This window comes from Lissotriton helveticus, chromosome 5_1 (assembly GCF_964261635.1).
Source record: "Lissotriton helveticus chromosome 5_1, aLisHel1.1, whole genome shotgun sequence".
NCBI lineage: Eukaryota > Metazoa > Chordata > Amphibia > Caudata > Salamandridae > Lissotriton > Lissotriton helveticus.
Genome location: NC_136065.1, coordinates 437,686,159 through 437,713,880, shown reverse-complemented (window position 1 = coordinate 437,713,880; position 27,722 = coordinate 437,686,159). Strand labels below are relative to the sequence as shown.

General features: G+C 41.9%; 1 protein-coding gene across 2 annotated transcripts in view; it reads left to right on the top strand.

Moving 5' to 3' along the window:
• TP73 (tumor protein p73) overlaps positions 1 to 22,005 on the top strand; it is a 520,666-nt gene extending 498,661 nt beyond the window's left edge. For both annotated transcript variants that reach the window (XM_078642641.1, XM_078642642.1), the window contains exons 10-14: positions 665 to 789; positions 2,650 to 2,798; positions 5,595 to 5,727; positions 10,485 to 10,578; positions 14,274 to 22,005. In XM_078642641.1, the coding sequence (XP_078498767.1) occupies positions 665 to 789; positions 2,650 to 2,798; positions 5,595 to 5,727; positions 10,485 to 10,578; positions 14,274 to 14,597 (825 nt within the window). In that variant the 3' untranslated portion in view covers positions 14,598 to 22,005. The remainder of the gene's footprint in view (positions 1 to 664; positions 790 to 2,649; positions 2,799 to 5,594; positions 5,728 to 10,484; positions 10,579 to 14,273) is intronic.
• The last annotated feature ends 5,717 nt before the right edge of the window (positions 22,006 to 27,722 follow it).

The following is a 27,722-nucleotide window of genomic DNA, read 5'->3' as shown; positions in this document are numbered from 1 at the left end:
TACTTTTACACCACATTTACATCTTAATCACTGCAATACAGATCAGCCTGGAGTGTTCATTTAAGAAGATCTCCTTGGAGACTTCTTGCTTAACAAAAGTGCTCATCAAATAACTGTGCTTGCACTGAATTAAAGGTTTTATGTCAGACTTTCGCGTACAACAACAGTGTCCTACAAAAACATTGAGGCCAGAATATCGACTACCACTGTATTGTGTAGGTGACTATATAAAGATAGATACAGATTTATAACCATAATTCCACATCCATGTGGCTTGATGATATACATATTGCCACGGAACATAGACGCAGAGTAAAGTACAGCAAATTTATACTTACATATACATACTTACCTTTATGATATTGTGGTTGTCGAAATTTTTATAGGACAATATTTAAAACACAATATTCTGGTAGAACAATTGCCACTTTGCACCTTAACTTGTAGCAGGCATGCAACATATAGCTCACAGGCAGAGTAACCAAAAAGCCAGCTTTTTCCTCTCTTCTGGAGTAAAGAGGAGCAGGTGGTTTGGTTATGCACGGGGTTCCAGAGCGGGGGACCTAAAAGAGGCAATGGACAGTCTCAGCTGCCTCTCCAAATCGTTGTTACTCATCGTGTCAAACCCATGTAGCTCATTCTGATTGTGCTCTTTCTTGCATAGGTTCGAGGCCGTGAAAACTTTGAGATCTTGATGAAAATTAAGGAGAGCCTGGAGCTGGTGGAGCTGGTCCCTCAGCAGCTGGTGGACTCCTACCGGCAACAGCAGCAGCAGCTTCTGCATCGGCAGTGAGTAGCGTGGCCCTGGCTACATGGGTAGTTGTCAATAATGAATGCACGGGCTACTTACTGGATAAGACTACCATGATGAAACATTTCAATGAAACTGGCATGGATTGGATAGAAATAGGACTGCTGTTGATACCAGATGTTAAAAAAAGGCTAAATTCATCCTAGTAAGACCACAGCCAGTCATCTATATGGCAGTATGCTACAATCTTGCAACAAGACCCATGCCATGCATGTAAGTAGTATGCGATGCAACGAGTAGGCCATGTAGCTGTAAAAGTTAAAGAAATTGAAAAAAATTGTATTGCACACTATGGGCTCGATTAAGATGTCGGTCGGAGTTGTCTCTGACCGACACCGTTGCAGTCTGGGGACCGTCTGATGTCTGGTCGGCAGTCTTGACACTGCAATTACAATGCGACCGCACATGGTGCTGTCGCATACTCCCATTTCTTTATGGGAGCTTGCGCTGCTGCTGAAAACCGGCCGTAGCACAAGCTCCCATAGAGATGGAAGCTTGTGCACATCCCAGTACCATGTGTGGCAGGCACCTCACTCTGTATGCCACATGGTACAGGGATTTTCAGGGAGGCATCTTAGGTGCCCCCTCGACCCGCAACTAGAAGCCACATGGAGAAGGGGGCCCTGATACGGGGCCCCCAAAGTCGCTTCCCGACAGGCTTTCCATGCAGTCGTATGGGATTACGTTGCTGTCCCCGACTGGCCGACAGGCTCCTGGAGCCTGTCGAAATCTAGCAGGAATGACCAGCCGGTTTCACTGTCGACCGCGTAGATTGTAATAAGGCAGTCGGAAGTGAAACTGAGATGTGAATCGGAAATCCTCTCTCCGAATCACATCGTAATAGGGCCCTATAAGTCATGGTGGCTGCCTGTATAACTACAAACAGGATAGGGGCATGTATGTGAGGTGAATAGCTGTTAGAAGCACGCCACACATCTGCTTGTGAGTGAGCTTCTCTCCTTCCTACAAGGCAATCACCTGCACAACAGCAAGCCTCAATGTACAGGAACACCATTATCCTGCAAGCAACCATGAAACAAGTGCACTACTCTGTATGTAAATGGATTTTGCTCTGTCAAGCAGACCAGTATTGATCATTTCCTTAACAGCTGATCACACCACCTCCAACAAGCCATTTGCATTTTTGTCAGCGAACCATAAGTCCACAGGCAGGCTAATCCCCTGTAAGAAGAAGACTGTTGCAATACTGCTAATATATCATCTTTATCTAAGCTGGCCAATCTAGAGCAAGTATCTTATTTACATGCCTGTATTGTATTGCCAAGCAAATAGACTAATCTCTGAAATACATCAGGGAGAGTTGTTTACTCCCTCATTGGAGCCTCAGAGCGCTATTAAATCATTTCCGGAATGTGAGGCTTATTTCTCAATAAAAACTCTTATCTTAACATGTATGAACCCTGTAGAAGGGTCGTGCTACTGGGCATTCACATCTGCTTTTTCACCTTCATCAACCTGTCTTCACAGTTAGAGAACTCGGATACTCCAACCTTAAACACAGCATCATGGTCTGCACGGGCGATCCCATTAGGAATTCAGGCCAAGCCCTCTGAGCTGGAAGTGCATGGACTCTGATTACAGCTACTGATCAGGAAACTCCTTGCAGAAAACTAGCATTGAAACCATGGTTTGCAATTGCAGATTCTGACTTTAAATCAAGGCGCTGATTTGTAACTCCCTTTGCCACGTTTGGAAATGGGCCATATTGGCCCTTGTGGGATGCATTCGGAATTATCGGTTGTTTTGTGGTTGTCTGTTGTAAGGGTTGTTGTCTTCATTCTGGGTCTGTTACATGTGCTGCTCTTGTTTCTGTGCAGGAATCATCTGCAGTCGCCTTCGTCCTATGGCCCAGTCCTCTCACCAATAAACAAAGTACATGGAGGGATGAACAAGCTGCCGTCTGTCAATCAACTGGTGCAACCTCAGCAGCACAACTCAAATGCAGTCCACAACATGGGCCAAATGGGTAAGACAGGTCGAAGTATGGAAAGTAAAGGAATAAACAAAGTCCATCAGCAGACATGCTCCAGAAAGGTAGCTTAATTGAAGCTGAAGGTTTCCTTTGGGGGCTTTCACCCCAAACAGACTTTGTACCATGGCAAACAACTCACATATCATTCTCCCACCAGAACTGAAGTATTACAAGAAACGCCCACCCAATAGGCTTAGATACCTAGACTAGTATCGGTTACAAGAACCACGATCACCACCTGACCATTTGTGTTATGACTCATTAGACCAGCTGTACTTACTGCTTTTTTACAACAGAATTGTACAGTGGAGTAAGGGCACATGGTCACCTCTGGGCGCCCTCTAACTATCGGACGTTGAGGTATGAGGTCTGCATTTGCATTTTTACTGATGCAAAAATTTAAGTGTTTGAACTTTAGCCTTGTTAGTGTAAGCTATACAAATTTACAATACCTGATCGATTGCCAAATAAAAAAAGAACTGGCAGAAACAATAGTTGTAGCCTGCACAATTAGCAATTTACCATTAAAAAAATCCTGCTGCAGTGAAAAAGAACAAAACAAAAAACATTCACTTTCTGAAAACAGTGCATCTATGAGATAAACAATTTGATGTTTGAGGTTTGAGGTTTCAGTGTACGTTTGAGGTGTAAAATAATCCCTCGTGAACTGAAGTGCAATTACTCCATTGGAGATGGAATGATTCACCGAAGAGCCAATAGTATGAGGTGAGAGAGGTTTACATCTCTGTGCGGAGCCAAAGCCCACTTTATGTATATTTTAAAGAATTGATAAGCATAGAACTGCACTGTCAAGACAGACCTAACAAGACAACCAAAAACAATGAAAAAAAGCAGAAAAGCAGATATGGCAATTTGTTATATTAAATTGTGCCACCGTTTCCATTACACAGAATGGTCTAAAAATGCGAAAGCACTTTTGAGCCTCTTACCATCAACAGCCTATATACAATACGGAAGGTTGTTGTCAGTCTTAACATTTCTCAATGACAAACACAGCATTACATTTTGCAAAATCTATTCGCAGTGTTAAAAAATCCATTATATTAAAAAATTGTAATGTTGTGGAAATACAATATATGACATCTATTGGACATGTGGCATGATGGAATATCTTAAGCCTTTGTTTAATCGATTACAGTTAATTAAAAGAAGTAGGTCTGACGCAAGACTGTAATAGACTTATTAGAACATTATATTCCTTGAATTTCCTGTACTTAAAGACAATTTTAGAAGCCATATGCTGGGTCACACAAAGGTAAAACAGGCCTTTAAATATAAAATGAAGAATAAAAAGAATACTATGTACTTAATAACAGGCATATTAGTGAAAAATCACATGGAGCCTGGAGACTAAACTTAACGCAGGGCCCTAGACGTCTCTTCAATTTGGGCAAGGTCCAACAAGTGGTACTTTTTCTAAGTGTTTAAACAAGGATAGTGAACACGTAGTATCTGGCTCCATCTAGTGGTCTAGCCACAGAAGCTTCCAATTTCTGTAGAAGACGGCAGGCCTTTGCTTGTATTAAAAACCTATAAATAAATAAATACATGTTGGTGAAGGAGAAGGGGACCTGAAAAGCGGGACCTGGGCATTAAGCCCCCGCCCCTCTCCCCCCACCCCTCTCCTTTCTGGGGCCCTGCTTATTCTGCCATGTTCGAACATGAATCAAAAAGAAATGTTGATAACCCATTGCACCACTCTCAGTATTTTTCGCCTCTGTTTTTTTTTCAAATGATTTACTAGCGGCTTAAGTATGCGCATCCATAATCAGAACACACAACAATCTCCTCTTCAGCATATTTTAGTTCTACTGGCGAACACATTCCCCAAGCACAGGAGCAAGAGTGCGTCCATCACACCTGAAACTGCTGTCCAACTGCCCCCGTTTGCTATCTTCCCTTTAATGTTGAATTTGTCATATTATTCGCATTTGTGCCGTGCACATTCTGCCAAACTAAAATCATCCCTGGCAAAAACGTTCAGAGCAGTTCCACGCGGCAGGAGGTAGGACCTTGTTGCAGCTATTCGACATGTTTTTAATAAGCAAATGAGAACCCCCCAGGACTACTTTGCTGTAATGCTGGAGCATAAACCAATCTTTAGTCTCACTGGACATAAAGGAGCACAGACAGCTCAGGTACCCAGAGGTGAACACGTCATTTAAGAGACCCTTTTCTCTGGACTGCAGCTCTGTGGCACTTTTCTTCATGAACTTGGAGCATATGTGCTTTTTGCATTTTGAGTTTTCTAGGACTTGGAGCTGAGGTCTTCAAACTTGGGAGCGCCCCCCCCTGGGGGTGGCTTTAGTGATCTCAAGGGGGGGGGGGGGAACACAGTCTCTGGCCAAGAGAAGCATCATGCTTTGTTTTAAGTGTTAAAAACATGAGGATCAGTAAGCCACCTGACTGGAAGTATGTGTAAAAAGGGGTAACAGAGCTTAACTGCAATGTTTGAATATGTTTAGACATATTTAAACTTTGCCAATTTAGCAGAATAATTGCGAAAAAATTGGGGGGGGGGGGTGAGGATTTAAAAAATTTTTTTTACAGGGGGGGAGGGGGCGCTGCAAGAAGAAGATTGAAAACCACTGACTTAGAGGAACATGGAGGGCGTGGACTAAATGATTATTACGTTCCAAAATGTAACGCTATGAATACATACACCATCGTCAACATATTTATCTCCATAATGTGAAATTTGAGAGTGTCTTCCCTTCCAAGAAACCTCCAAGTGTACCCACACCTTAACTGTTTTCCTCCTGTTCTCAGGACCTGGGATGCTGAATAACCACGCCATGCAGTCCAACGGAGACATGAACGGGGGCCACTCGTCTCAGTCAATGGTGTCTGCCTCGCACTGCACCCCGCCTCCGCCCTACAACGCAGACCCCAGCCTGGTCAGGTAGATGTGATGTGATGTGTGCTGCACGTCTTGTAGTTTTGCTTCGTGCCCGCTACTCCCCTGCCCTCGCCCCTTCTCTAACCAAGACGGTAGCAACTGGTCACCTGTTACAACTGAGAAATCTGAGGAATTCCTTCCAACACTTCTACTCAAATGTCAAGTGGCCATGTGCCATGAAATGATTGACAGCAGTTAAAATATTTCAGTAGGAACACATGGGAGGTTGCCTAGAACACGACAAGAACAACACAACACAGCACACTGATGGGACACCCACAGAATTCCAACCCCGTTGATTGACAAGAACACAACAACAGTGAATTCACGGGTTTTATAATAGGCTGCCTCGGCTGAAGAGCTGCCTGTGAGGGCTGGGACTGGGTCTGTCTCGCCTTCTAACAACTGCAAACATGGTTGATTCTGTCACAGCCCTTGCGGCCTATTGGCAGGGCTTTAAGTGGGATGAAAAAACTGGGGGGTCTCTTAAAGGGGCATGCCCGGGATGATTAAGGGCGCGGCTTAAAATATGAATGCTAAAAATCTGTGCTTAGCATACGTGCCATCGGATAAGTATTTTGCTGCTTCTGTTATTGCCTCTACATATATAATACAACAAATAACATTACACCAGCAACAAGGCAGGACTATTGGCTATGCCAAAGGTTGTTAGTTGCATAAGATAAACATACTACATGTATACATACAACTATGGCTTTGTTGTATATAATATTGAAAATGCTTTAGTTCTTGCGCAAGAGGTTGTGGCTTAATGACTAGCACTGCCAACTTTGGAGCTGTGGAAGCAGGTTTGAGTCTCAGCATCGGCTCAACATTCGGTGCTTCTGGGCAAATCACTTAATTGTCCATGCCTACCAAAAAATAAATGAATATGTCCTTGTTGGTGCTCATGTAAAGCACTTCGAGTTTTGCAAAATAGAACAGCAAAAAATAAAAGTTACATCAAATACAGTGAACTGCTGCACAGTTAAGATTTTTTTTTCCATTCTGGGAGTGAGGGCGAAAATAGAGAGCTCGACAGTGACCCTTCCGGCACCTACTTTAGGACCCGCCCCACTTAACACCTTCCATGCTCAGGACAGCCCACGGCCGCCATGAGTCACAGTAGGCGTGTGCTCCCGATGGCCGGGAGCGGTCCGAACGTTACCGCTCCGCCCACGCGCGATTACCTCTCCGCCTATGGGGGAGAATTAATCAGTGGGCGGAGTTTGGACGGCTCCCAGCCGTCATGAGCACACGCCCACCGTGATTTTTGATGGCCAGGAGTCGTCATGAGCATAGCAGCGCCAGGCCCAGCCACGCTCCCCTCGCACCACGGCAGAATTTGCCGCGCAGTGAAGGGGTTAAAGCCTTGCCTATTAGAGGACATAACCGGAAATAACATCTTCTCATTTCGCTACTGGCTAATCTGTTTGAGAGGTTAATCCTTGGATTGTCTGACAATATTTTCGAATAAGCAAACACATAATATGTCTGACTATTTTATATTAAGTGTTTTCGAAATATGGAGAGCAGCGGATTACAGAAAATATGTTTCAGTGCCATACAGTTGGGTGATGACCATGCACCTGCATGCTCCAAGCAGTATGCTTTCTGGAAATGGTTCTAGTGTGCAGGTGAAACAGAGCTCAGTGACCGTGACCTAATTTGATAACAACATACACACCCTCAAAATTGCGACTACCCACATGATGCTCACCAGTCAGGGGACGACAGAGCTGGCCTTGGGCAAATGAGTTACCATGTATTACAGGGGAGCTGTTGCCCAACCTCACTACTGTTCAGAAAGGCTTTGAAAACCTGGCTTTTCTCATTCTAATTTCTCATCTATCTCTCATCTCTGGTATCTTCCCCCGCTGTAGTGCCTAGACGCCCTTAGGCATTCGAGCGCAATATAAATTTCAAATTCATTCATTATTCTAAACACGCAGGGTGACCAGGAGAGCAGCAGTGTTTGCTGGTGGCAATGAGAGGGAGAAACACCATTTAGAAGTCAATTGATGAAAAAACATACAACAGTCCGATATGGAAAAATGCCATATGTGGTACATGTAAATAAAACGCGCCAAAGCTTATTATGACAATTTAGATTTTGTTTTTTACAGCTGCTTGTGATTTTTGAACATTGGGTTTTAAACGATTAACTTCACTTGCACAGAATTTGGGGCACTGCAATCCCATAAGCTGTGTCAAGGCAAAAATTTCCAAAGTCCTGTCAAAAGCTATTATAATTTTAAAAGGCGGAGTGTGCGCTGCCTTTCCTTAGAGACTTTAAAAGGTTCTGAAAAATCTCAGATAATGCTACCCGTGAAAATGCAGAAACACTTTCGCTCACAGCCCCATTAAGCTATCTTGATAACACGTGGCCTGACGAATGTTATCAACATGGCACTGACAGACAGGTCCATTGTTTAAATTAGTATCATAAAGAGTATTGTTTTAGCTCATTGACCTCTGTTGCATCTACCTCAATAGACTGATAATTAGGGGAACAGAGTCACTCCTCTGCCTGCTAGCACAGAAGGAGTTTTTCACGTTTGGCTCTTACACACTTATTTACAAGCCTCTTGCGCCGTCAGTGCGTCACTTTTTGTGACGCTCTGGCAGCGCAGTGTGGTGTCCCATATTTACAAGGCCTTGCAAAGCTACCCTGCGTGGCTTTTCATGGCCTTGTAAATATGGCCCTTTTTCATACATTACTTTGCGTAAAAGGGGTGTGCCATGGGTGTTGCTGTGGGTGTTCCCACACAACACCCATGGATTCTGACGCATTACCAGATTTACGTTTTATAATTCAGGAATTTTTCATAATCCTTCTCCTCCTCAGGGGAGGTGTAAGAGTGGCACAACGAGGAGAAATACTTCTATTTCTTCTCGTATTTCCCTCTTTCTGCAGCACACAGACAAAGGAAAACACAGTCCGATTGTTTTTTGAGTAGGAAAGTGTCCCTTCTTGCATAACAACAATAATCCCTGCAACGCAGGCACCCTTGCACCAAGGTGCAAGCGTGCCTGCAGTAGCACATTGCTGCTGTGATAGCACTGGTGCAGGAGAGAGCACAGGGATGAGTCATATTGCTGTTAATACACCGCATCCCTGTGCTTTTAAAATTATGTAGCTCGGTGCAACAAAATGGCTTGTGGTGCTGCACAATTTCCTCGTAAATGAGGCCCTAAAACTATGACTGGACGATGAGGTGTGCTGCAACCAATGGGTGCTGTATGGTTTGCCCTCACAAAGCAAAGCCACTCAATGCCACTCAGTATCAGAATGAGTCTTCTTGGGGGTCTCCTAAACGTGGAGCTGTCTCACCCCACACAGTTGCCTTAACTCCCCTCCCACTCTGCATCTATAGGCTGTCAACCATGTTTGCTAGTCCAGAGTTTGCTTTGTGGTTTGAGCCAGTACTCACTCCGTGGAACAAACTAAATGACCACGTAGCAGACCTGTGTCTGCGGTATTGACACAGAAACCCTGATATAAAGCCGCGGCAGTGGTTCCAGCATGGTGTGTTTACCACTGGTGGACTGGACAGAGGAGATTATAAATCAGCTCCCAGCCTCGCCTTAGTCCATTTCCCCACTGTAAAAGATCTATTGATCTGCCAAGCTTCATAACTTTAAGTAACCTAAAAATAGGATAGAATATTGTGAAATACCATCAGATTCATCGCAGATACCGTTGCTAAACATGCAAAATGCAAACTCAATTCTTGGAAAACAAGAATCCACTGTTTCTGTGTCTAATGTTAGGAACAGTGCAGTCTACATACAATCTTACTCCACGTTCCATAAAAATCCTTTTTATCAGACACAAGCCTTCCCCATATCCAACAAGAAGCATTGCCATCAGATGCAAACCTTTCCCCATGTTCAACTTGGAACATTGCATTCAGAGAAAACCCTTTCCCAATGGCCAACAAGGAACAATTGCTCTCAGATACAAACCTTTTTTCTATCCCTAACAAAGAACATGTCAATCAAACACAAACCTTACATCATAGGCAGTAAGAAACACTGCTGTTAGATACAGTCCCTATCCTTTGTTCATAAGGAACATTACCTACCAAATTAAAGGGAAATCCCTCGGGGAGAACACATGCCCAATCATATCCAAAGCTCTGGAAAGAGTTGTGATCACTGGCAGCCAGCAGATAAGGCAGCAATATTGGAACTACTCCATTTTAGTCTGTTGATATGCATTTAAACCCCTTGGCAGAGTCATGTGTCCAGAGGATTTCCTTTAAAAGTTAGGTGATGTGGACTTAATAATTCTCTTTTTATAATGGACTGTTCTTTCTGGGGTGATGTAAGGATGAGACACAGGCTACACTTTCACAAATAAAGGACCCAAAAAACACCAATTATGTAGGAAACACTGAAATGCACTTCCCTTTTAGCTTTGTGTTCATTCTACTTTGGAAAGAGTTGTAGTTAATATGTAATATCGGATGTAATATGTCTCACGACGATGATGGGGGACAGCCATGCACATACTCAGCAGTACACTTTTGAGAATGCGGAATCAACTCCCATCTGTTGTATAATCGATCTGAGATAACACCACACCAGCATTGTGAATCACAATACATCAAATCATCAAAGTAAGACAACTTTAAAGGTTGCCCCAAAACACCACCGTTTGTCTTTCAAAGACTTGTATGTATTTCGTCAGCAACTGTGACACTTGAGCAGACAAGTTAATACCATCTTATTTTCAATCCTCTTCTTTTCTGCAGTTTTTTGACAGGATTGGGGTGCCCAAACTGCATCGAATATTTCACATCACAAGGGTTACAGAATATTTACCACCTGCAGAACCTAACCATGGAGGTAAATGGCATCAGGAAGCTTTGTTTTGCAGTTTGACCCTATGATATGTATCTCTGTAGTCAGAGACTGGGCAGAAATCAATTTTTGTAACACTTTCCTCTGGCTAAGTTGATTCATTTACATTTCTGATAATTTCTCATTCATTTATTGATTTAAGAAATTTGATCTCATAGCTCTTTTTTGCACAACAAACTTTACATATTAATGCAGGAAGGCATAGTTTTTGGTTGATCAACGTTGATTAAAATCAATTACCAGAAAGGAACAGTGATCAACAATAAAAAAAGTCTCCACCCAAGGGAACTCTGCATGCTCCCCCATAACACTTTCGCGGAGGTTCCACATTTTGTGTGCCATCAAATGTGCTGGAGATGTCTCCCACCTGTTGTGTCAATCTCCAAGTTTCAGTTTAGGGTAGATTTAATATGATATGCAGACATTGCACTATGACATACAAGAAGAGGAAGCAAAGGATGAATTACAATTTATTACATGTAGGTTTCAAAGGGAGATACGTTAAAGTCATGGTACGACAGTGGTCAGGATAATTTGGCACAAACTATTCAACTTTAGATGTTTTGGCATCGCATTATGTATGGCGATCATCACCCTTCAATAATAAAGTTGGGAACTACTTCCATAGATGGTGGCATAGTAAAAATTAATTAAGTCACAAAGACAGGGCTAAGGTATAAACCAATACAATTTACATCAGCCTGTGCTCTCTCCTGACAGCAAGGGAGATGCCAACACCTTGTGACATCCTTTACCAGTTTTACTGTAAACCAGACCTGTGATACTCAGGGTCGTTTATCCCCCCTCCCCTCCCCACTTACTCATCAGGAGCCACTTAAAATACCTATGGTTTAATCTGTTAGAACTTTGATTTTTCATTGGTTGCTGGGACCAGTTGGATAGATGTAGATTAGAACTAAGCAACTAACATTGTTAGTGATTTGTTGCAAGTCTGCATAAAGCATTGTCAAGCGCTACACACTGAGTTATCTTTCAGCTGAAACACTGACCCATGATATCTTGTCTAATCTTTTGGAATGTGTGTGTGTGTTTGTGCATGATCTAATTTGCAACTATCGCATCCTCTAAATTCTTAGGTTGCAGGTGCAAGTGAAATAATTCCACGTGATTTTAATGATCACTTGGAAATTGTCTAGGTTCTGCCAATTACATCTTGGACTTTTGCTGGTCTTTTTCACCAAACAACTTGAAGTGGTGTTGTAAAGTATCTCCAAGGCACTGCTTTTGATTAATGGTAGTCCAAAATCCCGTGCTACAATGTGTTGCGCAAATCACATTTGTATGTTATTAACAGCCTCCTCAACAGGTAAATGCATTTTGTCAGGTAGGATTTAGAGCATTCACTAGCTCTGTGATTCCGTGCTGGGCCACCAAGTATTTAAACTTTATAGCATGTCAGCTTGTCATGTAAATGCAACTTGGCCATTCCCATCGCCAATTTCGCCTCTACTCTCCAGCGAAACTGTATGCTTTGTTTTCAATTAGCAGCATTAACAACAAAATGCGATTGTTACTTGGTTTACCATGATCTTTTTTTAATTAAAAAAAAAACACTCTGAAGTTTAATACAATTACTTTAAAAATTAAATTGATTGGCAGCATTATTTTCCTGAAGATGATCACATGATTGATATAGTGTGCATAATCAATAGGTGCATTGAAGTCCTTTCTTTATTCATTGCACTAGTATCCACTTAAGGTGGATAAACCAATAAGATAAGGTTCCTAGGTGGCATTGATTGAGATATCGGTGAAGCAGCACCCAGAAAAAAGACTTCAAAACTAAATACCCTCAGAGATAGTTATTCAAAAGCAGGTGTCCTGTCTCAAGACATACTATTAAATTGATGTTACATGACTTTCAGTACACTTTTTCATATCTAACCAACGTTACATTGTACAAAAGTATTTTGCATTTGAAGCAAATGAAATATGGGCATATCTGCACCCTGGGAGTAAGTAATCTTCTCTGCTTGAGTAATAATACTTGTTTTGAGGATGACTTTGAGTTTTGGATATTGAAGGCCATTACAAATACCTTTTCCCACAAGAAGTGTAACAGTAGTTTGTGAAGAATCACGATTTGTAATATCACTTAGTTTAAAGAACTTTGAAATGAAAAAAAAGATTGCTCTATGCTCAGAAATGCCTTTGAATTTTAAGTAGATGATGATGTGTGTGGAATTTTAGTAGACTCCATGGTTTGGAATGATCCATTGGTAACACCAAAGTTTTGACATAAAACAAAAGCATGTACTCTCTATCCATCAAGAAAATTAGCACTGGGGAAGTAGTCTCCAAAGCAATTTATTGAGGCATTTCATCCCTCATAAAAAGCAAAGAATGAGCATCATATATTCAACTCCCGGACAGATTATCCCTGTGCGCTACGCACGGGGGTGCAAGGCTGACGCAAAATGTAAGTGAGATTTATTTATCAAGCCACTCAAGACCATCATGCGTGGGCCTGCATGGCTTGATAAATCTAGAGCAGAGCAAGGCAGCGCAAATCACTGCCTTGTGTTACTCTGCAGCAGGGAGGGATTTTATGGGTGGAGTGTGGGTGTTCCCGTGCATCCATCCATGGATTATGGTGCATTCCCAAATTTTCCATTAGTGGTAGATCCGGGAAAGCATCAAAGTGCTATGCCTCCCGAGTTGAGGCGTAACGAGGAAAAGCAGCTTTATTTCTCCTTGTTTTTTCCTCTTTCTTTGTGTGCTGCAGAAGAAAAAAAATGCCTCTCAGGTTATCAATAAGATACGGCGCATTCCTGTCCTTTATCCCCCTCTGCTGACGCACAATGGGCTGCAATGCGCCAACTTAGGCACCCATGCACCATGGCGTTGTAGGGGTGATTGTTTTTGTGCAGAAAGGGACACCTTCCTGCACAAAAGCAATCACAAGAGGTGTTTTCCTCTTTCTACGTGTGCTGTATTCTGCAGCACACATAGAAAGAGGAAAAACAATGAGAATTAAGGATATTTATCCTCGTAACGCCGCCCTAACACCACCCCGGGGGTGGCGTTAGATTCTGACACATTCCCAGGTTTACAATCCATCGTAAGTATGGGAATGCTTCAAATCCCTAGGTGTTGCATGGGAACACCCACAGTAACACCCATGAAATGCACCTTTCATGCAGTGTTTTGTGTGAAAGGGGAACATATGTACAAGGCCATGAACAGCCATGCACAGTGGCTTTGTGTGGCCTTGTAAATATGTTGTGGCACATTGCACCATCAGTTTCAATAAAGTAATGCTCTGGTGGCACAAAAGTGATGCTAGGGGCTTCGTAAATGAGGCCCTCTGTGGCTACAAGCATTTCATACTGAGAAATTGCATGCCCCTAGAATAAGTGATTGTATTCTTTGATTCTTTAGTATATGTTCTTGAAAAATAGTTGCCAGAAAGTTGTCTTGGGGGAATGTTTTGATTCTATTTAACAGTACAGTAGCTTTTTCCCCATTTTCATTTGCTCATCATGTTATTGATATTCTTTGAGCTATGATCGTCAGCATAAAATGAGGAAAAACAAATTGTGCAGCGAGGTCGGACAGTTATGCTGGTTGCATGGTCAAATGGCCACTTGCGACCTGATCTCCATCAATGTCGCCCATGCCATGACTAACACTGCTTTTGTTGTTGCCTTGCTCTCCAGGATCTTGGAGCACTGAAGATCCCTGACCAGTACCGCCTGACCATCTGGAGAGGTCTTCAGGAGATGAAGCAAAACCATGATTATGGTGGTGGCCAGCAGCTGATTCGCTCAAGTAGCAATGCCGCCACTATCTCTATTGGCAGCTCTGGTGAGCTTCAGCGCCAGCGAGTCATGGAGGCTGTGCACTTTCGCGTCCGCCACACAATCACCATCCCCAACCGTAACGGTGCTGACGAGTGGACTGACTTTGGGTTTGATCTTCCTGACTGCAAATCCCGCAAACAGTCCATAAAAGAAGAGTTTTCGGAGAATGATATGAACTAACAAATATATATTTATTTTTAGATCTCAGAATAATGGGCAGGGAATGGCTGAAACAAAACAAAACTCTTATTTAAAAAGATGAATCAGAAAGACATGTTTACAGCCTTAAATATCCGAGACACAAAAGACTCTATGGAAAACTCACTACTGAGATGGAACCTGGTTATTTTGTCTAATTAGACACCACTTGCAATTGTTTTCCTGCAGGCGTGTGCACCACTTTCAAAAGACTCATGTTGCTTATGCACACCACTTCCAATACCTTTGTTGTAGAGTTGTGTGCACTTGCATACGTTTTGGGAGATAGTTGTGCAGAACCTCCAATGGTTTCAAGATAGGGTTGTGCACATCTTGCATAACGTTGGAAGAAGAGAGGTACACAACTTCAAATGGCTATATGATAGGGCTGTGCATCGCTTTCAATGAGATCTTGGTGTGGTTGGGCACCAAAGTCTGTCCAATAATATGGTGCACTACTTTAAATGGTTGTGTGGCAGGGTTAGGCATAATTGCCAATGACTGTGTGGTGGATCACTTGCAATTGATTTCTGGTAGAAATGGTCACCAGTTCCAATGGCTTACTGGGAGGTTTGTACCTCACTTACATTGGTATGGCATCATGGTTGTACACTACTGCCAATCACATCCTGGCAGACTGTGTGCATTGCTGCCAATGGCTGATCTGAATGACTGCATTACATCCAAGACATCATGACATGGTTGTGATCAACATTTGAAGGTGTTGTGGCAGAGCAGGGCAGAGAATTTCATATGAGGGTGAGTTATTTATTGAGGGGGTGGTTAACCTAAGAGGGCAAAATAAATACTCGACAGATGATGAAAAGCTGAAACTCTGTCACCATGGTGTATCATCTGTGCATTGGGGCTGTAGGACATACACCACTCCAGATGACCTGACCACATACTTGAAGATGTTTGCTTCATGACACCAGCACCCCTCGTGATGTAAGCATGAACATGTTTTCTCTTGTTTTAAGGCTACCCAAAGTCTCTACTTTGAGCCAGTGTAGTGGCCCAAGGATGACATGTGTTTTCAGACACACCAATAAAACGGGTTAAAGTCTCCGACATCCACTACGGGCTGTTAAAGTTAAACCTGAGGGCTTATTTGCCCCGGTGGACTGCCAAAAAGTATTTTTCAGTGTGTTTCAGTTCTTTGTGGGTAGAAAAGCAACATGGCTTGCAGATTCCTGACTTTGTACATATGTGTGTCAACTATGCTATGTGTGTGTGTATGTCTGTGCAGGTATTACGTGCACTCACTTGGGGTCAAGACTGTAAGTTACGAGGCCATTGGACCATGGTAACCAAGTTGTTGACCCGACAATTTTTAACCTGCTTCATTTTTAAACGCCTGTAAAAATATATCCTCAGCAACGCTTGGCACCTAAAGATGAAAGGATAGTGTTTTGAGGTAGGGACTGTATATATTTAATATGCTGGTGAACTAGTGGTTTTGTTCTGTATATGTATAGAGTGGGTGCAGGGGGGGGGGAGTGTGCCTGGCGTACATAATACACAAGATTATCACTTCAACTTATCAATGTACATCACTCTGTTACCCAGAAACCTGTACGTTCTGTGTTCAAGATGTGTCTCTGGTTGACAATGATTCTGGTATGAAATCCCTAAATCAGAAATAACAGGGAGCTGTGAGGACAATAGAAACCCCATCGCAAAAATTCTCTACCATATATTAGACAAGATCATCTTCCAAAAATGAACACTGTAAATATTAACAGATGACTGGAGAGGACATTCCGGTAGTTAAAGGGGAGGGTCAGCAAAAAAATACAGGGTAATAAAGCAGGGTAAATGATCTAACTTAAAATACTTAATCACCCAGTGTTATAATGATTACATTTAATGCAGGATATATGGTCACCAATTCATTAATGTTGAAGCCTGCATCTAATAGGGAAATACATTTAACCAAACTAAGGATTTCCTCAATTAACTCATATTCTAAAATCCCTTAAAGAACTATTAATCAGCAAATGTCATTGCTGCAATGACTGGTACTGTAGTCTTAGCTGAGACAATTTGGCAAAAGCTAATCATAATTGAATTTTAGGAGTACTCAGATCAGGGGTCTGCTGTGTAAGAGTCATTAAAAGGTTTGCTAAAATTTCACGTTCACTTTGACAACAAGATCTGTGCATTCATTACCCGGAAAATAAACAGGCCAACCTCCTTTCAAAAAATGTATTTATAATCTCACATATGTAATCTGACAATATGCTCAACTAACTGTTCAACCTCTAGCTTGAGCTGGTCCCCAAGGCATAACCTTCATCAATGGTGACAACTCTCAATGAGTGTGCAATGATCTCGTGGCTTCTTTTCATGATAAAATCATATTTCTCTTGGCCAAGTTACCTTCACCAGATCACCTATATTAACATACTACAGATGTGGTTTCCTACCCCTGCATATTTTGGAAGCCATCCTAGCTCTTGAAAGTGACCCATATGGGATCACCAGCTCCCTCAACCTCCTCCCAACAAAATTGATAATGTGAAAGGCATCAACATGAGCCAGCATGGTCTACCCTCTTCCTCACTGGGCCTTTTAATGGCTCTCTTAATCAAGAGGATGTCCAAGATCCACTCAAAAGATGGCAACATTAGTACGCTCCTGAGGAAGTCCAATGCAGCTCCTGATACAACAGATAATTATGGAAGTATTTCTTTCCTACCTTGTGCAGCACATATCCTAGATGTTGTGGCACATGCTCAAACTAGATTATGTAAACTTCGTTCAATCAAGTGGATGCCCACTAACGACTCATACATACCAAGATCACTCAACTTCTGAAGATGATTAATGCTGTCCCACTTTGCAATTATAGGCATATTTTTTTACCTAGAGTGTGTAGACCCTAAGATACTGTTGTATATGCGCAGTATTCTGCCCACTGGAAACATCACAGGTCTTTAATTAATTGAAACAAATATTGTATCGGCATCAGGGGGCAGGAATTGTACTTACTTTTCCTTTGCCAAGAGGTTAGTTGCCTAAAGAAGGCGATGCAAAATAAACCCTACACCAATTCAGTGAGACTCGCGTGTTAGGCAGAACCCTGTATCTACAAGACCCCCCCAATATTGAACCCCTTTAGCTCTTATCTAATAGAATTATGAGCACTTTGCAGCACACCAGGCATTGGTATTAATTGCTGTAATGTAACTGGAGACGCGCAATATTTTAAAGTTTATGAATTGTGAAACTCACTCCTCATGGGGCAAAGTAGCACCCATGCTCCTGTCATTAAGAAAACATCTAAAAACCCACCTATTCCGTATTTTGAAGGACCATGTATCCCACTGAATCCAAAGCCTACTCTGCAAATTTACTGTTCTACTCTTGTTCATGTTTTGTTGTCTTTTTACAGTTCCCTTTCAGTTTATTTGAAAGTGCAATAAGACCCTACGGTGCTGGAGCGCAACATAAAACTATTTAATAAACAAATGAAGCTGTAGCAAGCTGCTTTGGGTTTGTAATATATATACAGATTTTAGTTTTTGTTTGACAGTTTGAGAATAGTATTTCGTTTTAGGCCATGTCCCAAACCTCTATTTATGAATCTGGTAGGTCAGGGAGAGCAGAAGGCTATTAGAAGATTGTTTATGGGGCTTATTCCATGCCTAGGCAGAAAATGTATTATGTATTTTCTTACCGTACAATTAGGAAAACTATGCTCTTGATTTACTAATGGGTGCATGAGTCAACGCGGAGTGCTGTGCCAACGTGCTCTATCGAAGATATGTCAATTGGCGCATTGTAAGGCACCACATGAGCACCCAGACAAAATGTTAGAAAATAACCCCCTATATGTCTTTTCCCCAAACAAAATGCATTGACAGAATTGGTATTGATCTGTTTTACTTGATTAGTTCACACAGATTAAAGGTTATCAATCTAAGGACGTGAATATTTTGAGAAAACTCCATTTGGTCTTGTTGAATGGGCAGCAAACTCGGATTGTGTTTCCTCCCCCTTATGTCCCAGGCTACCCCACCCACTCATTTATGGTGCTCAGAAGTACCACAATGATCTATCCAGTACAATCTTTTAGGAGTTGGAAAACAATAAACACTTGTGTGTAGGAGTGCAATGTGAGAGGTGCCCCAAAACCCTGTAGGGTACCCACCTGTCAATTACAAACCGGTTTGACACCTTCAAAAACTCAACAAGGTCCATAGTCAATTTCAAGCTGGATGCAGGCATCCAAGTACAATGGCTGCATCCATTCACAGTGCTTCAATTTCAACGGCATATCAAGAAACGCCCATTAAAGAGATGTCCGCAAGTCTATTGGAAATTCGCTCAGTACCCAATACGCCAGCACATATATCTCAAGCACTTCATAATTTCAGACATTGGACTACCTGGGATACATCTTGAACATGCTGCTGCTACACATCACCATCCTGACTTTTGAATCACTCGCAAGTGTGCTCACATCATTTCGAAATTTTAGTAGGCAGATCTTGTGGAAAAAACATTTTACTCACTGCACTATAAACTACACTTATTTAAGGTTGCACAGATGTTTTTTGTAATGCGTCGATAGCCCCAGGTGGGTTTCTTCACCTAATTGGAACCTAACACTAGTATAAAGGGTGTTAGGTTCATGCATTCTATTCTAGCAAAATGTCAGGCATCCCGAACAACAAGGAATTCTGAATTATAATTGATCGTATCTTAATATATATCTTTTCATTGACCGTGTGAAACAGCAAACAGTTCCCGGAGAAGGTCACAGCATTATACCCTTTAAGAATTAATATGTAATTACATATGTTTGTATGCATTATTTACATATTCAAATGTCAGATGATTTTGTATTTATTGCTACTGTACAAATATAATTGCATAAACCAAACAGGTACGCCTCTTGCGGCAGAATACCCTTCCTCAACAGTTCCATACATTTCAAACTCTTAATATGTTGAAAAATTTACCAATTATGCATTTAGTTGTTGTTTTTTGCTTTTTAGTTGTGCAATCTTTTTACAGCTATTGTTCACATAACATACTTTTTTGGGATTAACATTCCGAATTCTGAGATATGTTGATAATTTATTTGATTTTCTTTTAATATTTTCTCTTCAGAACACATTTTCCTCAATGCAGGAGTGACTGTGTGCCCCTTTGTCTGACTCACAATGTTCCTCTGGCTAGATATCTGATGTGGGGGGAGTATGCCAGAAAATAAAATAAAAACACTATATTTATCATTTTGGACATTTTAGTGGAGATTTACTCAAATTTTGCGCCGTGTTTGCATCACAAAAGTGATGTAAATTGGCACAAAATCTTTTTTTCTCTCATTATTTTCCATCGTTGAACTTGTTTAGCGCTGGAAATAATGGAAAAGTAATGCGTAGCAGCGTATAGTGCCGCTTGGCATTTCTTTGCACCATGGGGGCGCACCAAGGGTCGAGCATGGGTGTTCCCATGCAACCACCCAAAGTTTCGCACACTAAACCCAATTTACTAAACAAAGTAAACAGGGTCTAGCATGAGAAAATTGCGTCCTTTCAAAGTAGACTCAAGGAAGGAGAAATGCTTTCATTTCTCCTTCCTTTTCCCACTTTGCAGGTGTGCTGCACTTTTTCAGCACACATGCAAAGTGGGAAAATGGTTAAAGTGAGTCTGCATACTTTTGTACTGGAAGGGTTCCTTCCAGTACAAAACCTATGCTAGACTCACAAAGACCCTTGCACCATGGCGCAAAGGTGTCTCCATGGCACATCGCAGCTGATTTCAGCGACGGCACTGGTGAGAGGGGAGTAGAGTGCCTTATTTTAGTAAATAAGGTGCTCTCCTCCTCCCTCCTTTTCACGTGGCACAGCACAGCAAATCTGCCCTTTTGTGAAGCAAAGGGTGATGGGGGAATGGGCAGGAGCTTAGCAGGTCATCAAGTGAACTTAACATCTGCCATTAAAAATGTTTCTTAAAGCTTCATCACTTAGGAAACCTAACCTTCTCCACACTAAATGTGACACATAAACAGACGTCAAGCCAACTCCTAATACTTAATGTTAAAAAGAAGTATACTTCAGGTGGGAACAAGGGAGAGGTGCCAAGCGTTCACTTGAAATGTGTTTAGGACAATAGATTTGCAGCAAGAAAAATACATACAGAATAGCCTATTCTCGACTTTAACATCCCTACTGACCGACCCTAAGGAGTCACATGGGATCGATCAACAAAGTCTTTTCTCAGAATGTTCCTATTAATGGGTCTAATTTTTAGGTCTGGCGAAACATAGAGAGTGGGCTTTGGGTCAGGGCCCATCTAAATATGGGCTTATTTGGGTCAGCCTTTTTCAGTCAGTGGATTGAACCATTGCCAGTCAAATCATGGAAGTCTAGAAGAGCATTTTACACTCACTGTCATGCTATTGGTTGTTTAGATGTATCCTTCACCTCCTAGGAAGTGCTGTCATTGGAATTCTTTATCAATTATTTTACATCTGAAATGTACACTCAATCATCACACTTTTTTGTCACATTCGGTTATTTATTTAAAAAATGCCTTACATATAATAAAAACTATCCATTTTTGTTACTTTTTACTGCTAGACACATTGGTTTACTTCAACCAAAATAAATGAATTGCCAGGTAGGCCATAGCCTGCTCCTGAAGGGTTTCCATTTGAGGAACAGTCCCTGGCGTCTCTAGCTCATACATTTAAGCCAGAGTGTCGCTGATAAAATGCAGTGCACACTGCAGCTCCCCTACTCCTGTCACTGAAATAAAAATTCAATGTGCCTGCTGGATTTGGCAGAGCCAATAAGACTGGAGCTGCTCTTAGCAGCAGCATAAATCTAGAGACATTTAAACAGCCATGGAGGTACGTAATTCTAGCAGTTATTAAACAATCCTATGTGTAAATAATGTATGTACATATTTGTAATTACACTGTAATTTTATGGCATTGATGAACTTTTCACATAAAGTGTTACCCATGCTTCCTATATAATTCCCTATATATAATTCCCTCTCATCCTGTAGTTTGGCCTTTGAACCGTTCACGCCATTTTGAGAAAAGTGTACAGAACGGTCATGGTGTAGCTCTTGTCTCAATGAGTTTAGAATGTGTTCAGTGTTGGACGATAGGCGAACACGCACTCCTCAATTTAGTAGCAGAGTACGGCACTTTATTGCTTTTAAGATGTTTTGTAATCACCGTTCATGTGTTCAATGTTAACTGAGATGCTTTTTTTCAGGCAGTATTACTTGATATACTCCAAATATGTTAACTGTATTTTTTTTTAAGATGATGTTCTCTTTTGGAAAAATGTGTTATTTTTTTAGCTGTGTTTCAAGTGTTTCTTTTGTAATATAATAAAAGCACATGTTCAAATATACTTCATTGCTAGGCGTGATGGTCCCTTATTTAGCTGAAGCGCTCTCTACAGTAAGCAACTTTTATCTTACTAAAAATTTCAGAGTTGATGAACGTAACATAACTTAATCTGAATTTGAAAATATTAACAACTGAGTAAAGGCTGAGGCTTGTTATAATACTCAAAATATGTTATGTACAGAATTAGGGATGGGAAACTGTACACAAGGCCCTTGACTACGAGTTGCCGATTAATTCCGATGGTCCAAGTAAAAGGAGTTACTGAGCTCATCAGAATTATGAGTTTTTGGTGTTTCACACAGACATTTTGGCTGCTGAAACATTGGGCATGTGGCAATCATGAAGGGTGGGGGGAGGGGAAGAGGGTGAAACTCCAATTATTTGTGGGTATGCAATCAAAGGAATCCCGAAAATAAAGATACAATATAGAGTGAGACAGGGAAAACGAGACCAAAAAAGAAACAAAGAAACAGCCCACCTCTTCTGACCGCTCACTAAGGAGCCTAGAACAGCACAACTTGTTACTGTAGCATAGTCTTTATTTCTTTTGTTTATTCAAAGAATATTTTTGTAAAGATATAAGAATATCAGAAAAATGATTTAATCATGCATATTTAATATTGCATACTAGATGTCATATCCCCACTCAAAAAATGAAAAATACATTTCATACTCTCACCCTACATATATACCACTCATACTTTATAAACCATAACAAAGCAATCATTAAAACGCATGTAATCAGCATTGTAAAGCACCACATTAAATCCCGTAGACAACTACTTTGAATATTCAAAACTATTCAATGTTGCAGATCAAAAGGAGCAACTGTACGTTTAAACCATAAACAAAAATATTCATAGATAGCAGGGAATATGTTCCTGTAGACACAGACTAGTTAGACATAATTAATCAATTTCAGATATCAAGCAAAAGAAGGAGCCCAGATCACATTCATGCAAAAATATATTCATTTGGTGTATGTAGAATTGACAAGTGTCTGACAAGTGTTTTGTTGTAAAGTGGACAGCCGCCCACACACCGTCCACACACCTTCGTCAAGCACAAGATGATGAATAAAACCAAAAGGAAGGGGAGAACAGCAGCCCAAGCCTAATCTAAAAATGTAAAGACACATGAATCAATACAAGGCTCTTACAGGTTTTTCTAAATCCCTCTTTTATAACATACTAGGCCAACATACCAAAACATCCATGTACACATAATACAGAACCCATGTGGTTGTCTTACACATAATTGCACCCAGGAGTAGTGTATAGTTCACAGTGAGTCACCTGTGTCCCAACACCAAAGACTCTATATTATAAATTCAAAAAGCACCCACAGTGAACAAACCTATTACCACGTGCTTATTTCAACCAGCCGCTCTCGAGTGATAAACAGACCTAATGAATGCACATAGATTACCCAATATCTGATGGCTACTAAAAGTAGAATCAAGTCCACCAATCTAGGTCGAAATCCTGAGCAGCAAAAACCTTTGAGCTGCCTGATGAACTGGCTGCTGCCCTTCAGTGATAAAGCTACGGATTACAATGAAGAACAAATGAAGTCTACAGATCCACATATGGGTAAAGACTTCTAAAGCTCTTTCGGTTAAATATATACTACCTTGAGGTCAATAGAGTACTCATAATCATATGGATAGCCAAAGCTCTAGTGTACTTCACGACTCCGACCAATTCCACAGTGGCATATAGGAGAAGAGGTCATATTGATGGAACCGCAGGTAAGGGTGCCTACATACAGGGATATAACAAGGAGGTTCATAGTTAGCAAAAGTCGTCCATGCGTGGTGACATTGGGGTACTTACTGTGCAGGGTATTGAAAAAAACAGGCACATGCAACTTACCAGATTCAGGTAGCAATATAGCCAAAGAAGTCAGATGGCTCAGAGCATGTAGTCCAGCACTCAGCGTTGCCTCAAATATGCAAAATGCCAGAGAGATAGAGCTGTGAATACATCAACCATTTAAAGTGTCGGCACAGCTCACATGACGTATCCTCACGAGGAAACATAGAAGAAAGCTGGCTTCACACCAACTAAATTGGAAGCGATGGAAACTGAAAATAATAATGAAGAAGGGGCCCAAAATGTAACACAAGCACAAACGTATGAATATAAAAATAATGTGAAGATGTAAACTGAGATCAAGAGCAAGCATGATCTCTGTGGCTAATATACCATCCGGCTATTGGTAGATACTCACGCCTCCAGCAAATGTAAAAGCAGTGGACAATTGAAATTAAAAGTAGAAATTACCTTCATATAAAGTACAGATAGGCAACTCCTTAGGATCAAAATGAATCCCATTCTAAAAGTGCTTGGACAACATCTAATCTTTCAATCAAATACTGGAAGGGCTGATAAGAAGCAGACCGAGCAAAAGAATAGAACATCCAAAATGAACCCGCTTAAAGGCAGTTCTCCCAAGGTGTTCTGTCGTTTAAGGACTTCTTAACCATATGCAAGTGGAATATAGAGAAACTTCTTTTTTTTCTATGTACAGCATTATCCCTATTCTTCATATTGGAGATTGTTTCCAGAATGGTCCATTTTAACTCATTTTCCATGAGTTTCAGTTCAACACAATGACCAACTATTGGAGCTAGAAGTTTGTTATTCCGAATGACTGACCTGTGTTCACTATATCTGGTTCTAAACTATCTCCTTGATTCACCAACATACCCTACTTGATATGGGCACATGTAAGGTACACAATGTTGCTAGTTCTGCAGTTAGTCATGTTGTTAAGTCTCACCTTGATGTTACCATATGTGATGTTATCAGATACAATAGCACTGTCAGATGCGTGGCATTGTCCACAGTGATGATTGCCAGTGACAGGGACGTCACCAGTAATAGATTTCTGAATGAATTGAGAATGTACCACTGGTCTTGTACAATCGATCCCTTAAATTTCTATTGTGCCTAAATGAAAATAAAGATTAGGGGAGAGTAAAGCCATTGCCAATGGTGTTTAATATATGCCATTGTGCATTAACGGCTTGACTGATCTCATTAATTTTTGAGTGCCTTACAACGCAGACCAGATTATTGCTATTTTTCTTCTGTCTCTGTTCAAACATATTCTCATGGTTGTAATATTTCACTCTTTTGTAGGCTTTATTTATTTATTTTAAAAGGTTTTATAGAGCACTGGCTAGACCCGGAGGTATCAGCGCTTTACATGGGTATCAGACAATAAATTGCAGGTTACAGCTTTACAAAGGTTACACAGTTATTAGAGCATGGCAATTTTAGTTACAAGTAAGGTTGAGACAAACAAAAAGGAACATATAGGTAGGGGAAAAGGGTGGCAAGGGGAGATAATCCGGGGAGTGGGGGGTAAGAGCAGGGGAAGTAGACAGAGAGTGGAGGAGGGAAAGAGGAGGGGAGGGTTAGGGACACAACATGGCAAGAGGAGGGGGAGGGTGACAGGGGGACAAACAGGTAGACGACTCAAAGCTGCGCCCAAAGTCCAGAAGCTGTGATCCCAGGGGGAGTGGTATCATTTCCCCATCTATGTTGTGAGAGGCTCCCTAAGCGCAGTGGAGTCTCTCAGAGGGGTCTCTGAGACTCCAAGGCCTATTTACTGGATCCTTCCCCAAAAATGGGAGAGGGTGTGCTCTGGCAATGGGTGCCATACCATACCTCAATTGTGAGTGGCTCCCTTAGCGCTGTGGACTCTCTCAGCGGGTATGCTGAGACTCCAGCGTATATAACTTGGATCTTTCCCCAAAAAGGGGAGGAATACTTAGGCAAAGGGAACAAAAGAACAGGGGGCCAGGTGGTGAAAGCAGGCAAGGGGAGATATTCCGGGGAGTGGGGGGGGGGGTAGGAGCAGGGGAAGTAGACAGAGAGTGGAGGAGGGAAAGAGGAGGGGAGGATTAGAGACACGGCAAGGCAAGAGGAGGGGGAGGGTGACGGGGACACAAACCGGTAGGCGAGTCAAAGCTGCGCCCAAAGTCCCGTAAGCTGTGAACCCAGGGGGAGTGGTATCATTTACCCATCTCTGTGGCGAGAGGCTCCCTAATCGCAGTGGAGTCTCTCAGAGGGGCCTCTGAGACTCCAAGGCCTACTTTACTGGATCCTTCCCCGAAAAGGGGAGAGGGTGTGCTTTGGCAAGGGGTGCCATACAATACCTCAATTGGCACTGTGGATTCTCTCAGCGGGTATGCTGAGACTCCAGCGTATATATCTTGGATCTTTCCCCAAAAACGGGAGAAGGAGTGCTTAGTCAAAGGGCACAAAAGGACAGGGGGCTAGGTGGTGAAGCGGGCAAGGGGAAAGATTCAGGTTATAGGGGCTAGGAGCAAGGAAGTAGACAAAGAACTTCTCCTATTAATCTTCTGGGATAGCCTCTGCAGGGAAATGTCTCTGAGTACTTCCGCATGGCTGATATACTCCTGTAAAGTACTGCAATTCTTATGAAGTTCAGAAAATAACAACCAGTTAAATGGTGCAGGCAAGGATAGCACATGTTCCTTTATCTAATCTATGAACAAACCAAGTGTCTCTTTCTGCCCACGTCTCTGCATTTGCAGAAGCAAGTGAGATACAGCAAATACAATTGGCTGCACCGTTAAGACTCATGGAGGGTGTTCTATAATCCCAAACCACCAGATTAAGACACAGTGGCACAATCCATTTCCTCTGATGGGCGTGGTACAATGGGCAATAGAAGAGAACATGATCATACATTCTTTAATGTCAGGACAGAAGGGACAACTCTTATCTATTTTGGTAGGGGGACGATAACATTTAGCAGTAAAAGGATGCAACTGTATAGTCCCAATCTGGAATATGATATACTGTGCTTTAGCAAGCGGGGACTCGATGAAATCCATGTATTCTTCCAAGGAGAAAGCATCCTTGAATTCAAGAAAGGCTGAGGTTAAATTGAAGGAGCCCACCCTCCCAGACCTGCGGAGCCCACCGTCCATGTGCCTCCAGTATATCCCTTTGAGAGTGGACTCTGATACACTGCACGCAGACTCTGGATGCACCCAGAGGTTTCGACACCCAATCTCCGATAGGCCACGTTTAATAAATCCCAACCATGGGATCTTAGCCGCCCTTGGAGGCATTACAATTTCAACTAGACCCATCCTATATGAGGATAAGTCTAAAGAGAACCAGATCCTCCTCCAATACAGCAGGGGTCTGAGTCTGATTCTGTGAACAAGAGATCTATGACCCAGTTCTAACCTGAGGGGAATGAGTGGGGTACTAGCTGCTAGATTAATAAGGATTTGTAAAAAACAGTTCTTCACCACTGTGAAGGTGGTCCAGCTGCACTGCTCCTTGCATTTCATAGGTAGATCCAGCTCGGATTCGACGTCAGACCCCTCATCTAGCCTGTTACCTGGAAACGTAAGTAGAGATCTGTGTCAATTTGAGGAAGATTATTCATGACATTTTCTGAACAACACAAATCAAAATAAGAGCTGGCCATGCACTGCGGTAGTACTACTAGGCAGTCGGCACTGCCATCACTGTGCACAGTGCACCTGCACCATTGAAATTAATAGGTGACTAGCACTGCTACTTCTGGTACAGTGCGGAACAGAGTACTGTGCCCTAGTAGTACTGTCCCTAGTAGTACTGTCAAGCATCATGAACTGGCTGTGGAGGTAAAGGCCAACTTAGAATAGTGGTACCCTGGTCCTACCAAGCACTGGCACCACTGTACTGATA